This window comes from Megalopta genalis, chromosome 7 (assembly GCF_051020955.1).
Source record: "Megalopta genalis isolate 19385.01 chromosome 7, iyMegGena1_principal, whole genome shotgun sequence".
NCBI classification, from domain to species: Eukaryota; Metazoa; Arthropoda; class Insecta; order Hymenoptera; family Halictidae; genus Megalopta; species Megalopta genalis.
Window position 1 is genome coordinate 3,580,812 of NC_135019.1, and position 17,176 is coordinate 3,597,987.

Genomic DNA, 17,176 nt, shown 5'->3' on the forward strand with positions numbered 1-17,176 from the left:
AGGGAAACGCGACAAATGGGTGGCCGAGCACCCAAGGGGTGAGTTCGCGCGAGTAGAATTTTAAAAAATTGCGGCGAGTAGAAAATAACATCACAAAAATATTTCAGCAAAATTTTCATTCACCATAGATCACTTCGAAATTGTTCTCGACGTTTTCGTCGACGTTTTTGTTGACGTTTTCCTCGTTCATCCGACGAAAACGAAACGAAGCAACGGAGAAAAGTCGCCGCTCGCAGTATTTATTATTTATTATTATTGAGAAAAATATCAGTATCCTGAGATAACAAATACAAGTAAATCTTCTCGAAAGTTAGCATCCATATTTTGAAACGTGTTCAAACGCAAACTCTTAAATATATCGACTTAAAAACAAAGTGACTTATGCCACTTTCGAAATAAACGGCTCATTTGTCGAGGGAAACGCGACAAACGGGTGGCCGAGCACCCAAGGGGTGGGTTTGCGCGAGGGTTAACAATTGCGACAAGTTGAAAATAACACGACAAAGATATTTCAGCAAAATTTTCTTTCACCGTAGATCTCTTCGAAGTTTTCCACGACGTTTTCGTCGACATTTTTCTCGTTCGTTCGACGAAAACGAACCGAAACGAAGCGTCGGAAAAGTCGCCGCTCGCAGTCGCAAGCTCTTCCAACGCACCCGGCCGCGTTATAGTTCGAGGAAAATTCCGTCGTTCGTCGCCTCGGTCACGCGAACGATTGCGCGCGCGGCCGCAAAACACGGCAAATTAATTAGATTCCCGGCGACCGCTTCGTTCGGCTCCGAGCTGGCCGTCCCAGCGCGTTTCGAAATATTTTGAAAGCGAAGGTCCCGCGGAGTTTCGGAAATGTTGCGAAAGATTTCGAGGGAGATTTTTTTTTTGGAGGGTTTCAGATGGGTCTCGAAAGGTTTCGAAAGGTTTCGTGCGGTGGTCGCACCTGTCTGTTCGCGGACGGCGACGGTCCGGCGAGCCTCGACAGTCGCTATCTGTTCGTCTTGGCCGGTTTCCGCGGAACCTTTACCCTGTTCTTGCTGGTAGCCAGCTCCAGACCGCCCCTCGTCAGCTGATTGAAATCGATAATGGTGAGCCTCGGCTCGACGGGATGTCTCGACAGAGGCTGTACCCCGACGAGCGGTGCCCCGGGGCTCCGGAACCTGTAGCTCCGGTTCCTGCACCCGCCGACGCCCGTTCCACTTCCACTGCCACTTCCACTTCCACTTCCACTGCCACTTCCGGTCCCAAGCTGGCTCATCCGCGTGCCGCTCATCGATCGGTAACCGCCGCTCGCCGGCGGGTCCGCTGCCTCCTCCTGGAAGTATCTGCCGATCGAACCGCCGTCAATCCCGGCGGCACCCTTTGCAAATTCATTCTCGCGAACCACCGTTTCGAAAGCACCCTCTTGTAACCCTTAAATGCATGATTCTTTTGTTTTGAATTTTGGAAAATCGTTTTTTTGTAGGAATGTTGTCGTAGGTAATCTAGGTAATAATATAAAATATAATATGAAATAAGTGGGTAATAAATAATATAATATAATAGGTAATAAATATGGTAATGTAATAGTAATATGATAGGTAATAAATAATATGATATAATAGTTAATAAATATGGTAATATGTAATGGTAGTATAATAGGTAATAAATAATATAATATAATCGGTAATAAATATGGTAATATAATGGTAATATAGTAGGTAATAAATAATATAAATAAATAGGTAATAATATAAAATAATATAATAAGAATCTAGGTGATAATATAAAATAATATAATAAAAATCTAGGTAATGATATAAAATAATATAATAAAAATCTAGGTAATAATATTGAGTATATTTATTTTCTTTGAAAAAAAGTTGTATGCAGACTTTTGGCAACAATACGCGTTTATTACTAAAATTATCGTAGACGTAAACAAATGGTCGTGTATTTATATTATCTATTAGTACATAGGAATTTTCACATTATTTATAAATGAAATGAGGCAAAGCAATTGCGATTTTTGTTGCGACACAAAGCAACCTCGCATTTGATTGCACTCAGTCCGTGAAACTTGAAAAAAGAAAATAACTCACCGAGTAACACATTGAAGGTTATCACCCAGCACATTCAAATGTCAAAAAACATATAACTTACTCGCCAAAAGTAATATCAAGTCTTCTATTTCGCACATGGTCTATTGTCTATTGTTATCAACGTGTGTTCGGAAACGCACATACTCGGGTTTTTGAATAAAATTCAGTGGAACTGGAATGTAGACGACTGGCAACAATATGCATTTAAGGGTTAAACGATTCTAACGTCGATTCTAGTCGACGCGAACGAGAGTTTCTAGATTTCGAGTCGAATATCCGGCGGAAAAAACGAAGGCTCGCGCGGGTATTCGCACGCTTCGAGCAGCGTGAAAATAGCGCGGAACATTTTTCAGTTTTATCGGATCCGGAATTGGTTGCTATCGTTGTGTCGTGTATAGGGATTTTATTCTGGTGTGTGATCTGTTATTTCGGCGAAGTATAGTAAATTCCGTGACCGAGGTATAGTAAATTCTTGCAAATTGATCCTCGGCTTGGAAAGAAGAATGGATAATTTGGGAAGGGGAGGTACGATTGTGCCTCGCGGCTCGTTTTTTTATAATTGTTGCCGATCGAAGACTATGAATTATAGTGTATTTTTGTATATAATCGTATAATGTAAAAATAATAATAATAATAATAATAATAATCGTATAATAATAATCGCATCACCGCTTCCCAAATTGTCCATTTTTGTGTACAAGCTTGAGGGTGAGTTAGGGAGAATTTACTGTAATATGGAAATATCGATTATGTTTCTGAAATCGATGACTATGAATTATAATATATTTCCGTATGCAATCGTATAATATAAAAGTAATAATAATCGTAAATAATAATCGCATCTCCGCTTCCCAAATTGTCCATTCTTGTGTTCAAGCTTGAGGGTGAATTAGGGAGAATTTACTGTAATACGGAAATATCGATTATGATTCTGAAATCGATGACTATGAATTATAATATATTTCCGTATACAATCGTATAATATAAAAGTAATAATAATCGTGTAATTAGGGAGACATTACTGTACAGTAATGTCTCTCTAATTGACGCTCAGATTGTCCACAAAATTAGGCAATTTGGGAAGAGGAGATTCGATTATTCAAGCCTTGCGGCTCGTTTCACCATAAAAAAACGAGCCACAAGGCTCGAACAATCGTATCTCCTCTTCCCAAATTGTCCATTTTTGTAAACAATCCGAGCGTCAATTAGAGAGACATTACTGTAAATTCCTCGCGTTCACTCGAAGGTGAAACGGGTCAAGTACAACGGTTCAACTTACTCGTGTATGCTGGCGAGGTGGACAGGCGCGGGTGTCCTGGAGGTCCTCGGCCGTGGCTCCCTGGGCACCCGATATCTCGGCCTCGATTGCCGCGATTTCTTCGCGGACGGTTGATCGGGAAGGCCCGCCGGGATCAGGCCCACCAGCTTGTAGTAGTCTAAGAACACACGGGCCAGATTCCGGCCGATTCTGTAATCTACGGATACGATTTTCCAGTGAAGTCGCGTCGAACTTTCAAACGAATCGAACGGGTGTTCTCGGAATAATGGAGAGTGTGTGCGCGAGGGGTGGTGGGGGAGAGAGTGATAAGATCGAGAAAGGATACAGCCCTCCTCCGTGTACGGTAGTATACCGGACGCCGCTTTCCTGTTGTAACCGTACATGGACACCTCGATGCTGTAGCAGTTGACGTGCTCCTTCAGAATGGAGCAGAGATAGCGCCTCGCTGTGCCGGACTTGTGCGAGTCCTGATTGTACATCGTGTTCCCGATCTCGTAGTCCTGCGCGTGTTGCGCCAGCAACTTCGGCAGAACGATGTGCCTCTCGTACCTGAGAGGCTGGCAGCCGTCGGTTAGACAAGCGCAACACACTTTCCGCAAATTGCCGGGCCGACTTGCCGCAAACCGCGCGACAGAGGGATCCGTAGAACCGGTCGGAGTTACCTGTACACGTCGTCGTAGGTGTTCCCGTAGATGAACAAGCCCGTGGCGTTCGTGTGCGCGTGCAGGTCCAGAACGCAGTCCAACGGGGTGCGGAGGTTCTTGTCGAGGTTCTTCAGCATTGGTTTGATGGCCACCAGCGCTGGGTGCAGCCAGTCGGATATCTTGTTCCACGCTCGGTTCAGATCTGCTCCCAGGGCCGTGGACCTTCGAAACCGATCGATCGATCTCTCTCGTGCATTCCCTTGTGCATATCGATGAATTCTATACGGTGTCCCAATAAACGTCTCGCGATACTGAAATGGGAGGTTCCTGAAGTGATTCGAAACAACTTTTCCCTCAGCGAAAATGCGATCCGAGGCTTCGTTTACGAGTTATTCACGAAAAACGGTGGCCAATCGGAGAGCGAGCGCGGCCGGCGCTCCGCCCTCGCCGCGCCAATGCCGCGTCGCGCCGGCCGTCTGGCGCAGCGGCAGTGGTCGCGAGGGCGGGGCGTCAGCCGTGCGCGATCGCTCGTTGGTCAGTGTTTTTCGTGAATAACTCGTAAACGAAGCCTCGGATTGCATTTTCGCTGAGGAAAAAGTTGCTTCGAATGACGCGAAGAACCTTCTATTCCCGTATCGCGAGACATTTTCGGAACGCTCTGTATATACAGGGTGATCCATCAGAGCTGTTACAAACCTGTAATTACCGAGGAATACCCCGTCGGGGTTCATCATCGGGACTATCTTGAAGACCACGTAGTTTCTGAGGACCTGAGCGATCGGATGGCAGCTGACCAGAAAGTCCATCAGACCCTGGCAGACGAAAGACGAGGGCGACTCGCCCGGGTGCACCCTCGCCAGGATCACCACCACCTTTCTGGAACGCTCCTGCTGCGAGTCCTCCATGTGCGATGCTATCGTGATCAGCTCGATCTTCCGTTTCTGTATGGACGTGGCCAGCGTCTCTCGCTTGGTGCACGCGATCCTGGTGCAGAGATTGTCCAGGTGCGCCAGGTACCGGTTGTAGGAGTACGGGTAGGTCAGCGCGAACTGGTAGACGTCCTCCTCGCGGTCGAACGAGAACGCGAAGCTGAGCACGTAGTGGTTCTGGTGTTGCGCCGACTTGTAGTAGAACACCTGTGCGACGATGTCGGCGGCGTGAGTTTAGCGAGAAGGTCGTGTATAGGAGTCCGGCGTATTTTTTACGTGTTCTTCACGCTAGATTCGCCGATGTTGGGTTCTACGGGGTGATCCGTTTAAATCGATCCAGTCGAATATCATCGAAACCGTCGACGATACTAAAAAATGTTTCCAACGGGATTCGAATGGTCTCAGGGGGCGCGTGATCTGATATCAATCGGATTTGTCTAAACGAACGCATCGAGGTCATACGAAACTCATATTTATTTTTTTAAATGGAATATATATGTGTTTTTTATTATACTAGTCGTCATTCTTTTTATAAAAGTATTAAGGCATTTATTGTGAAAGATCATTGGTTCAGAAGCTTTATTATTATATTATTTAAGCTTTCTATATATATGTACAGGATGTAACAAAAATCTGCCTCGTGATACGGAAATGGAGGGTTCCTCAGGTCATTCGAAGCAACTTTTTCCTCAGCGGAAATGCAATCCGCGGCTTCGTTTACGAGTTATTAATGAAAAACACTGACCAACGAGCGATCGCGCACGGCTGACGCCCCGCCCTCGCGACCACTGCCGCTGCGCCAGACGGCCGGCGCGACGCGGCGAGGGCGGGGCGCCGGTCGCATTCGCTCTCCGATTGGTCACCGTTTTTCGTTAGTAACTCGTAAACGAAGCCTCGGATTGAATTTTCGCTAAGGAAAAAGTTACTTCAAATGACGCGAAGAACCCATATTTCCGGATTGCGAGACATTTTTGCGACATCCTGTATATATATAGAGAAATAATAATTTTAAATGACCCGGCAAGCGAAAGATCCGGGGTTTCCCGATCTATTCGACTCAATTTCCTCCTAAGATCGCGAGTCCCAAATTTCGAATCAGCTCACCTGGTCCCTGGGTATCCTCTGCCACTTGGACCTGGTGCTGCTCTTGACCAACGGCGTCATCCCGTTGCGAAACAGGTTCGCGCTCTTCGATATGTTGACGATGTTAAAAACGACGCGTTGCTCGGCCTTCACGTTGTCCACCGTGAAGTTGAACCACAGCCTTAGCCGAGGATTGCAGGTGTCCGGTCTGATGAACAGATCGTACTCGAACTCCGAGATCAGATCGACCCTGCCGAGGTTGCCGGTCTCGAAGGATGCGTCGAAGCAAATGTGACCCTTCTTCGCCTTCCCGCTGTGACCCGGCGGTCGCATGATCATCTTGTTCACGTTGCCGAGGCCGCCCTCCGTGTCGCTGTCCTCGCTGTCTGCAACAATAAGTTCGCAGCTGGAGCGCCCGACTCTTTTCGTATTCCGTGAAACGGCCTTCGCGCGGGGACCTGTCGCAAACGGATCATCTCGTCGTGCGATCGTCGCAAGATTTTTGGTAGAAACCGGACTAAAATAATAAATCCGAATATAAATAAAATCAATCAGAAAGTTCGACTTCTCGATTTTGAACGGCCATCGCGCGATCGTTGCAAGATTTTTAGTAAAAGCCGGACTGGAATTCGACGGAAACTCTGATAGAACTCTGCTAAAACTCTGCTAAAACTCTGCTAAAACTCTGACAAAGCCCTGATAAATCCGAATGTGTTCGATTTCTCGATTCCGCGGATCGTTAGCAACGGGTCGACGCGTGATTTCACGAGTCGACGACGATGAAATAGAGAACTTGGGACATGGAGAACTCGAAAAGAATAAACTAGGCTGTTCGAACCGGCTCTTTGGTAGAGGCTGGTGTGCTCGAGCGGGTCTCGGCCATCGGTGAGTGCCATCCTCGCAGGGCAGGGATCGGTGTTCCACCGGGCAGAAGACGCGCGAATCGACTGACTCCGCGGCCAGGCCTAGCCGAAAGGTCTGCCGTGGGTGTGCTTCGGTTCCACCTACGCGGATAACTCCGAAACGACCGCGCTCGTGCCGTTGGATCAGCACGTTACGGTTAATTCTCGTGTCGGTTCTCGTGCGAGGAATCTCTCGGCGGCCCGTGTTCGTGATTTCGCGCGGTTCTATCCGGCCCGAGTCAGGGAATCGGGTTTGCCGGGGATTCGCGTGGCTGCCACGCGTCAGAGATCTCTTCGTGGCCGCTCGACAGCTCGTCCCGCTATCATAAACGGCACCGAGATTCCGTTCCGCGGTCACGTAACGCGGCCCGAAAATCGCGGGACCGGTATCCGACTCGGAATCGAAGTCGAAATTAAGGAGGTCCATTAGGAGGGTGGAGGGAGGGGGGACGGACGGATCCGAGCGCGGTTATCTAGGTCTTCCGCCGTTTCTAATCTCCGCGCGATCACGTGGGAACGATGGAACGTGCCGCGGCCGCTTACGAAGCTGTTGCTTCTGGTCACGAAACCGTCGGAAGGAAAAAGTTCGCCGGTGCACCCCGGTTGTTCCACCGGTTCTCGGAAGTTCCATCGCCGCCTCGGCGGACTGGTTGTACCGCTTGGATCTCCGCCGGAGACTGGATCCATCGATCCGCACCCCCGTGGAATTCGATGATTAAGCGGGTTAATTAGTTCTTAGCTTGTGGCTGGTCGTTCTTTTCTTTTTATTTAAGCGAATTAGATCTCGGAGATCGTTGAATTTTTATTCGAACACGGCGTCGAATCGTCTCCGCCAGGAAATTAGTTGCTACGATTTTCAGCTTTATTTTTGTTTTACTTTGTTTTACTATTGGTTCGGTATATTCGGTGTTATAATTTTTAATTTGGGTGGATAAGTTCGTTAAAAATATAGTTATTAAGATATAACATTTATTATTCCTTCTTTATATTCGGTGTTGTCATTTTTAATTCGTACGGATAAGTTCGTTAAAAGTATAGTTACTGGATATAACATTCATTGTTCTTTTTTTATATTCAGTGTTATAATTTTTAAAATATTTTTAAATATATTTCTTGAATATAAAATTTATTATTCTCTTTTTATATTATATTTATATATAATTTTTATATATATTTTATATTTCTTGAATATAAAATTTATTATTCTCTTTTTATATCCAGTGCTATAATTTTCAATTCGTACGGTTAAGTTCGTTTAAAAAATATATATTTATTGACTATAAAATTTATTATTCTATTTTTCTATCCAGTATCACAATTATTACAGATAAGATTATTGACCAAATATTTACCGAATATATCATTTCATTATTAATAATTTATTAAGTCGCATCAGTCACCGAGTTACAATCGTCTTTCGACCCTTCTCCAGCTCCCCAGAGAACTTTCACTGTCAAGGTTACTCGACAAGGTTAGAACCTCCTGGTTCCTAGCAGTTCGCCGAGGCTCTTCGAAGGTTTCCTACATTCCTCGACCCTTTCACACAACCCTTCCAACTAAGCTTCTCACCCACTTTTACCGCGCTTACGGACACCAGGCTCGAATATTCCCACCGCCGAAAAGTGCCGCCATCTTGAAAATTCGTATCTCGCCCATGAAAGGGTTAACAGTCGTTGCGAACCTTCGAAGGTAACGACACGTCACCGTTCCGCTACGAGCCTACGGCCTGTCACGTGCAGCACCCCGCCGTTCTCTCTTTTCCCTTTGAAAGATACATAGCGTCGGCGTTGGACAATGCTAAATCCAGCCGACACGGCGTGCCTATTTCCATCGTGAAATAGCGTGTGCGGTGTCGTGTGCGTCTTGCATCGTGCGTCGCGTTATCGTAAATGACGCAATCCGGTAGGTGGTAGTTCTACGTTCATTATCGACGGTGGAACGAACCTAAGAAACGGGAATAGAGTCGCGGCCCGAACGAACGACCGTGCTTATAGCGGCTCGCAGCGGGGATAGCGGCGGCTTCGTTATCAATGATTCACCGGACCGGCAGGGTAAAACCAGCTCCGTGAACTTTGCGGCTATAGTCAATGCTACTGACCGACAGTGACTCGGTTCTCCTTCAATGGCGAAACTCGGTAGACCACCTGATCCGCGACCCAAACGGGATTGCCGATTTTTAGCGAACTCTGTCTTCGCAAGCTCTCTTGAAAATTCTCAGTGCTTCGGAAATTCTCGAAAAATCTCTGTTCTTCGGAAATTCTCCCGAAAATTCTCAGTTCTCTTTGGAAACTCTCCAAAATTCTCAGTTCTTAGGAAATTCTCCGGAAAAATTCTCAATTCTTTGGAAGCTCTCCAAAATTCTCAGTTTTTGGGAAACTCTGTCGAAAATTCTCAGTTCTTTGGAAACTCCCGAAAATTCTCAGTTCTCTTTGGAAACTCTACAAAATTCTCAGTTCTTAGGAAATTCTCCCGAAAAATTCTCAATTCTTTGGAAGCTCTCCAAAATTCTCAGTTTTTGGGAAACTCTGTCGAAAATTCTCAGTTCTTTGGAAACTCCCGAATATTCTCAGTTCTTTGGAAACTCTCCCGAATATTCTCAGTTCTTAGGAAATTCTCCCGAAAAATTCTCAGTTCTTTGGAAACTCTCCAAAATTCTCAGTTCTTCGGAAATTTTGTCGAAAATTCTCAGTTCTTCGGAAACTTTGTCGAATATTCTCAGTTCTTTGGAAACTCTCGAAAATTCTCAGTTCTTCGGAAACTTTGTCGAATATTCTCAGTTCTTTGGAAACTCTCGAAAATTCTCAGTTCTTCGGGAACTCTCTCGAAAGTTCTCAGTTCTCCGGAAACTCTCGAAAATTCTCAGATCTTCGAAAACTCTGTCGAATATTCTCAGTTCTCTTTGGAAAGTCTCAAAAATTCTCAGTTCTTCGGGAACTCTCTCGAAAGTTCTCAGTTCTCCGGAAACTCTCGAAAATTCTCAGATCTTCGAAAACTCTGTCGAATATTCTCAGTTCTCTTTGGAAAGTCTCAAAAATTCTGAGTTCTTCGGAAATTTTGTCGAAAATTCCCAGTTCTTCGGAAACTTTGTCGAAAATTCCCAGTTCTTTGGAAACTCTCCCGAAAATTTTCAGTTCTTTGGAAACTTTCGAAAATTCTCAGTTTTTGAGAAATTCTGTCGAAAATTCTCAGATCTTCAGAAACTCTCGAAAATTCTCAGTTCTTCGGGAACTCTTCCGAAAATTTTCAATTCTTAGGAAACTCTCCCGAAAAATTCTGTTCTTTGGGAGCTCTCCAAAATTCTCAGTTCTTTGGAATCTCTCAAAAATTCTCAGTTCATTGAAAACTCTCAAAAAATTCTCAGTTCTTCGGAAATTTTGTCGAAAATTTTCTAGTTCTTTGGAAACTCTCCCGAAAAATTCTCAGTTCTTTGGAAACTCTCCAAAATTCTCAGTTCTTCGAAAACTCTCTCGCAGACCCTTAACCCTTTCCCGCGACATTCCCAGACCCGCGCGAATCGCTTCCGACCGCGCAAATGTCGGCGTTGCCCCGTTTCAGCGCCGAATCCTACACCCTCGTCATCCCGGTTTCGCAGGCGACTGTACCCGCAGGCCGTTCTCGGGTTTCTAAGTGACCAAATTTTCGACGCTTATTACCCTCGTTTCACGGGCGAAAGGGCACGAGTGACTTTCACGGTGGCAACACCTTGCCCGCGACGGGACGAGCACCACTCACCCCTTTCTTCTCCCCTTTCTTCTTTCTCGCGATTCAGCCGGCAGAATGTGTGCCGTGCCGTCGCGATCACGTTTCGGTGGTCCGTGATGGCCCCGGGACGTAAGAGATTCTCGGTGTAGGGTAAATTTTTTGTAATTCGCGCTCAGATTGTGCGCAATTAGATCGAATAAGAAATACTTTATTTTTTTAGGTGCCTGTAGAGGGTTAAAACGCGATGGTTTCCAGGAAATCTCGAGTTCGAATGACGGTTCAAGCGATGCTTCGTATAAATGTAGCAAATTTTCCATAATTTGCGCTCAAATTGTGTACAATTCGATTGAATAAGAAATACTTTAATTTTTTGGGTGCCTGCGGAGGGTGAAAATGCAATGGCTGCCAAGAAATCTCGAGTTCGAACGGCGGTTCAAGCGATGCTTCGGACAAGAAATCGCTCGTTTGACGACTCAGCGTTCAAAATACCACAAATTCTCTCTAATTCGCACTCAGATTGTACGCAATTCGATCGAATAAGAAATTCTTCAATTTTTTTGGGTGTTGGCAGAGGGTTAAAGCTCGACGGTTTCCAAGAAATCTCGAGTTCGAATAACGATTTAATCGATGCTTCGGAAAATAAATCGCTCGTTTCTCGATTCTGCGTTCCAAATACAACAAGTTCTCCCTAATCCGCGCTCAAAATAGACACGCAAAAATAGACAATTCGGCAACAGATACAATTATTACCTCGCGGCTCCTTTCGTTGACAACCGTGACTACAAAAACACGCAGCGAGGCTCGAACAATCGTATCTCCTCTTCCCAAATTGTCCATTTTTGTGTACAATCCAAACGTCAATTAGAGAGAGAATTTGCTGTAATCTCGACGGATTCGCGACGGATTCGAGGGGGACCGGGATCCGACAGGTTCGCGGAGGGCAATTAAAAGCAGAACAAGGGCGGGCCGGCCGGGAGGGACGGGGACAATCGTCGTGAACGGGAAGACGAGGAACGGGACCGACGATAACGCGCGCCACTAAACTCGTGCTAAATCGTAGACGGCTATCGGCCCGCTCGTGAAGATACCGATACGGTAACTTCGGTCGTTAAGCTAACAAGGGATACTTCGAGCGAGAACTTTGTCGCCGCGAAGAAGAACGCCGCAAGTCGCGTGCGATGTTATCGCTTCTGCGATGTTGTCGCTCGAAGTTCTGATCACTGGTGGGCTGCGTGTTTTACGCGTTTATGGAGAAACGTTTTGAAACAATTTGAAAATATTAGGTCTACCGGAAAGTTCTGTCCGTTTTTGAATTGAGATATAACACAATTTTCATACATTTGATAATGTTTATTGTAGAATATACTTTCCATCGTTACTTATGACTTCTTGCCAGCGCGATGGCAACTTGTAAATGTCATTTTTAAAAAATGATTTATTTTTAGAGGCGAAGAACTCAACTAGTGCTTGATCGACATCGGCTTCGGTTTTGAATTCTTTTTCCTGTAAAAAGTTTTGCAAAGAGAGAAACAAGTGATAGTCGGAGGGTGCTAGGTCTGGGGAGTATGGTGGATGCGACAGAATTTCCCAGCCTAGCTCTGAGTCGCCAAAGCAGCGTGTGGTCTGGCATTATCATCGGTAGCCATGTTTTCACGATCGCGTCTCGCTTAATAATGACACGAGACATCTTTGTTTCAGTTTATTTAGGAGAGTACATGTGTGTAAATGCAACGATAAAGAGAGATAGTCATATATGTCTCGAATCAACATGTGCATACGGATTGAAACTTGAAGTGACACTATCGGACAGAACTTTCCGGTAGACCTAATATTATCGCGTTAATGTGTAATTGAAATTACCAAGGGAGGGAATAAATGGCATCTTGCAATTAATGAGGAAAACTTATTTTGTTTAGAGATCTGCAGTCTAGCGATCGCTAATGCTTGGGATTAGTATTGTTTCAAATTGCATAATTTTTTTCAGTCTGTAGAATTTTTGTTTTCACAGTGTGGTTTCTGATAAGTATGTTCATCCCCCTCTAAAAGAATTAGGACACGTACAGAATATTAAACAGATCTGGGAAACCGATACGAAATTCGTATAATTTCTTCGATTTCATTTAAATATAATTTTATGAAATTGTAACAAGTAGATTATATATATTGAAGAAATTATAAGAATTTCCTATTGGTTTCTCAGATCTGTTTAATTTTATATATAATAATATTATTATATTATTATTGTTAAATTATTATTATTATATTAATAATATAATTATATTAAGATTATATATATTGAAGAAATTATAAGAGAGAATTTCCTATCGGTTTCTCAGATCTGTTTAATTTTATATATAATAATATTATATTACTATTATACATATATATTATTATTGTCATATTATTAATATTATATTACATATGTTTAATAAATTGAATGGGAACAGAAATAATAGACGAGCTAATAAAACGTATGCCGAAATTGGTTCAAGAAATAATGAAAAATGACGTCAATTTTATAAAAGAGAATCGAAGTTTCTTTTCGGCAACACGTCCGCCGCGTTTTTAATCGTTTCTTGGACCAATTTCGGCGCCCGTTTCATTAGCTCGTCTATTATTTCTGTTTCCCGTTCAATTTTTGTCACGTTCTCGGCAACCGTTCAAAACTCACCGATAGAACGCCGATAATTTAATCGCGACCGTAGCCGCTTTTAGCGCGAACGAAATTGTTGCTATCTACGAAGTGAAATCCCGGATCGAAGCGTTTGCAAAACGCTCGCAATGAAATACCAATGGAAAACGTGGAACGGAAACGTAAAACTGGCTGGACGAATGCCAGAATTGTTGCTCGGCACGAGAAGTATCGAGCGATTCGAGCTCCAATTCGATTCCATCGATTGGAATCGATCTTCTCGTACGGCGCGCAGACGTATCGATGAATTCGGATTTTTTTATCGATTTTCCAACGAAATCGGCTCGTCGAGTAAATTCCGAAAAACGAAGAACGGTGGACAAATTAGGGGAGCATCCTTCGGGGTCTCCGAGTGCAACCGAAACCTCCGACGAGGGCGTTCGAATTGGACTTAACCCTTTGCCCTACGATTTAAGTTTCAAGAACGTGTGGCGCTTTTTACCACGTCTCTCAGACGTGATAGTGATTTTTGGCCTGATCTTTCGACCATGTCTTTTAGGCGTGATAATCATTTTTGGACTGATCTTTTGACAACGTCTCTTAGGCGTGATAATCATTTTTGGACCGATTATTTGACCACGTCTCTCGGACGTGATAATGATTTTTGGCCTGATCTTTTGACCACGTCTCTCAGGCGTGATAATCATTTTTGGACCGATCTTTTGACCACGTCTCTCAATCGTGATAATTATTTCTAGCTCAATCTTTTGACCACGTCTCTTAGGCGTGATAATCATTTTTGGACCGATTATTTGACCACGTCTCTCGGACGTGATAATGATTTTTGGCCCGATCTTTTGACCACGTCTCTCAGACGTGATAATCATTTTTGGACCGATCTTTTGACCACGTCTCTCAATCGTGATAATTATTTCTAGCTCAATCTTTTGACCACGTCTCTCAGACGTGATAATCATTTTTGGACCGATTATTTGACCACGTCTCTCGGACGTGATAATGATTTTTGGCCCGATCTTTTGACCACGTCTCTTAAGCGTGATAATCATTTTTGGACTGATCTCTTGACCACGTCTCTCAAACGTGACAATCATTTCTTGCCCAGTCTTTCGACCACGTCTCTCAGACGTGATAATCATTTCTGTCCCAATTATCTGACCACGTCTCTCAGACGTGATAATCATTTCCATCCCGATCTTTTCACCACGTTCCTCAGACGTAATAATCATTTATGTCCCGATTATCCGACCACGTCTCTCAGACGTGCTTTGCACGATTAATAACGATCGGCGCGCGAGAACGTTGATCTCGGCGGAAATTAAGTGTACGCTGGAGGTTGCGCGAGAAGCACGAAGGACGATTTCGGCAACGGAGAACGATTTCGGGAAGCGGATTCGCAGGAATTCACGGCGATATGTCGTGGTGCTGGCCGGGCCGGGGCGCACCTCGGCGGAGGAACCACCTTGGGGCAAATGTCAGGGTGTGCAAGAGCGCGCGATCCGGCTCCGCGCGATGATCCTCGCGTGACTCGTCGATCGACTTGACGGATCACTGGAGATCCATCGGAAACGACGTCGAGATACACTCGCGGCCCCCGCGGGTGTCCGTGTGTACGTTCGTCGGACGTGTACGTGTGCCCACGGATGTGTGATATATACGTGTGCGGATACGTGTAGGCCGGCGGTAATGCGCGCGAACACGCCGATGGTACGTGTTAACCTGCTCGCGTTCCAGTCACGAAGACCACAAGGCGGCCCTTCCCCCGAAGCTTTCCGAAGCTTGTTACGAACTCTCAAAGACGGATCGGGCATGTACGTACCAGTCTCCTCGGCGTCGGACATATCGAGAGCGGGACGGTGGCTCCGACTTGTCCCGAACCGGTCCACAACTAGTGCCGCAACTTGGCGGACCACCGGTGACACCGGGGCCGGCCGGCACTTCCGCCCTCGGTTTCCTTGGCATTGTTGAATCGATAACGCCTCGAGCACCTACGAACCCTCGACCCCACGACCGTTTCTTCTTTTCCACGATTTCGACTAACCCGCGTCCCGGGGCGGCCTCGGCCCTCCTCGGGTTCGTTGCACCCTCCGCCGCCGGGCCGCCACACAGTCCTCCGGTTCGGTTTCCATGCCTTCGGTCCCGCGGTATCCAGACCGGAGCCGGCAAAACGGAGATCGATTATTATTGGGTTTGGCAACTAAGTAATTGCCGATTTCAGTTATCGATGTCTCTCGCTCTCCCATTTATTTACTTTATAATTAATAATTATATTACTTTATTTGTATTACTTTATTTTTATTATTTTGTTAAGCTGTTTTATAATTAATATTCTGTGTAAACGTGGACGCTATTCCATTTGTAATGAAACAGATTAATAGAGTAACGAAAATGAAGTAGTATTGATCAATAATGAAGTAAATAAAAATTGAGAAATATCCTTTTTGAGTTACAAGAAGATGAAGAACAAAATTCTCTTGACATAATTGAAATTGTACCTATACAATTTTGCCATAAGTGCGTGGAATTCTCGAATTATGAGAGAATAAACGATGTTAAAAAGGAATTGAAATAGTTTGTGAAATAAAAATATAATAATATATAATAATAATATAATAATAATAATATTATAATAATATAATAATAATAATATTATAATAATAATAATATAATAATAATAATATTATAATAATAATAATATAATAATAATAATATTATAATAATATAATAATAATAATATTATAATAATATAATAATAATAATATTATAATAATATAATAATATATATAATAATAGCTTAATTCGTTTATAAAATAGTATAAACTCGATTTAATCCAATTTAATAAGTCGATTTATTTCGATTTAAAATAGTTTTTTAATCGCGATGAAATTCGAGTTCGGCGCAGAAATTGTTTGCGCCCGCGACTCGTCGATTCCACCGAAGGGGTTAACGAAACATCGCTTCGAACTTACGCAACGTTATGCCGTTGGGAAGCGAATCGCGGCGCGACGCGAGCGCCCAAATATTTCCGCGGCCCTACGGGGCACGTCGTTAAAATCGCGACGATACCCGGCGCCAACGTCACCGGCCAATAAAAATTAGATGAGCAACTATTGGTGTGGCAACTAAGTAATTGGCGATTTCAGTTATAGATGTCTCTCACTCCCATTTTTATGATATCCGTAAATGTTATATTATAAAATTATCATTATTATTATTATTATTATGTTATTTTTTATTATCCGTGAATGTTAGCAACTGGACAAATTGAATGCAGCGATCAAGGAAAAGCGAGCAGAATTGGTCAATCGTAAAGGTGTCATTTTCCAGCAGGACAATGCTAGGCCTCACACGTCTTTGACCACTCGGCAAAAATTGATGGATATTGGTTGGGAATTGATGTTACACCCACCATATAGCTCCGATCTCGCGCCATCGGATCACCACTTATTTCGATCCCTGGACAACTCCCTTCGTGGTAAAACTTTTAACGACGATGACGCTGTAAAATCTCACTTAACTCAGTTTTTGGCCGAAAAGGATCAGACTTTCCACGAGCGTGGAATTTTCAAGTTGTCAGAGAGACGGCGAAAGGTCGTCGAACAAAATGGAAAATACATTACAGATTAAACTTCGTTCCAAGTAAAACAAAATTTTTTATTTCATTGAACAAATCGGCAATTACTTAGTTGCCAACTCAATACATTTTCTAATTTCGAAGTCGCCGATTCGGAATAGCATCCGCCGTTCGCCCGCGGCGAATATCATTTATTTAAGCATTTATTTATTTGCAAACGGGGAGAATCCATTAGTGTACGCGATAGAAGGTATTGGTGCGGTGGTTGTGATGGATTTCTGGGAAGCTGGGGCGGAGCTTATTAATCATTTGCGGTCGGTGCCATTTTAACTCGGAATCC

At 44.1% G+C, this 17,176-nt stretch overlaps 2 protein-coding genes across 3 annotated transcripts in view; one reads left to right on the forward strand and one right to left on the reverse strand.

Annotated features, from left to right (window-relative positions):
* The window catches only part of LOC117229184 (ELAV-like protein 1), a 134,613-nt gene that overhangs the window by 9,193 nt on the left and 108,244 nt on the right, over positions 1–17,176 (forward strand). The gene's annotated exons all lie outside the window — the stretch shown is intronic.
* LOC117229181 (cytosolic carboxypeptidase 6) lies at positions 231–6,903 on the reverse strand. The gene is made up of 6 exons (XM_076523527.1): positions 6,846–6,903; positions 6,029–6,465; positions 4,692–5,131; positions 4,014–4,217; positions 3,352–3,900; positions 231–1,316 (listed from the first exon to the last, which is right to left on the reverse strand). Exons 1-6 carry the CDS (start codon positions 6,901–6,903, stop codon positions 980–982), a joined length of 2,025 nt encoding a protein of 674 aa, XP_076379642.1. The 3' UTR covers positions 231–979.

What these genes read in the sequence shown, in the direction of transcription:
- LOC117229181 (XM_076523527.1), bottom strand. Translation starts at nt 6,903, where the DNA reads ATGGCACTCACCGATGGCCGAGACCCGCTCGAGCACACCAGCCTCTAC. An exon ending in CAGCCTCTACCAAAGAGCCG is followed by an intron (nt 6,466 to 6,845) that starts GTTCGAACAGCC and finishes CGTTTGCGACAG; the next exon opens with GTCCCCGCGCGAAGGCCGTT. An exon ending in AGAGGATACCCAGGGACCAG is followed by an intron (nt 5,132 to 6,028) that starts GTGAGCTGATTC and finishes ATCGTCGCACAG; the next exon opens with GTGTTCTACTACAAGTCGGC.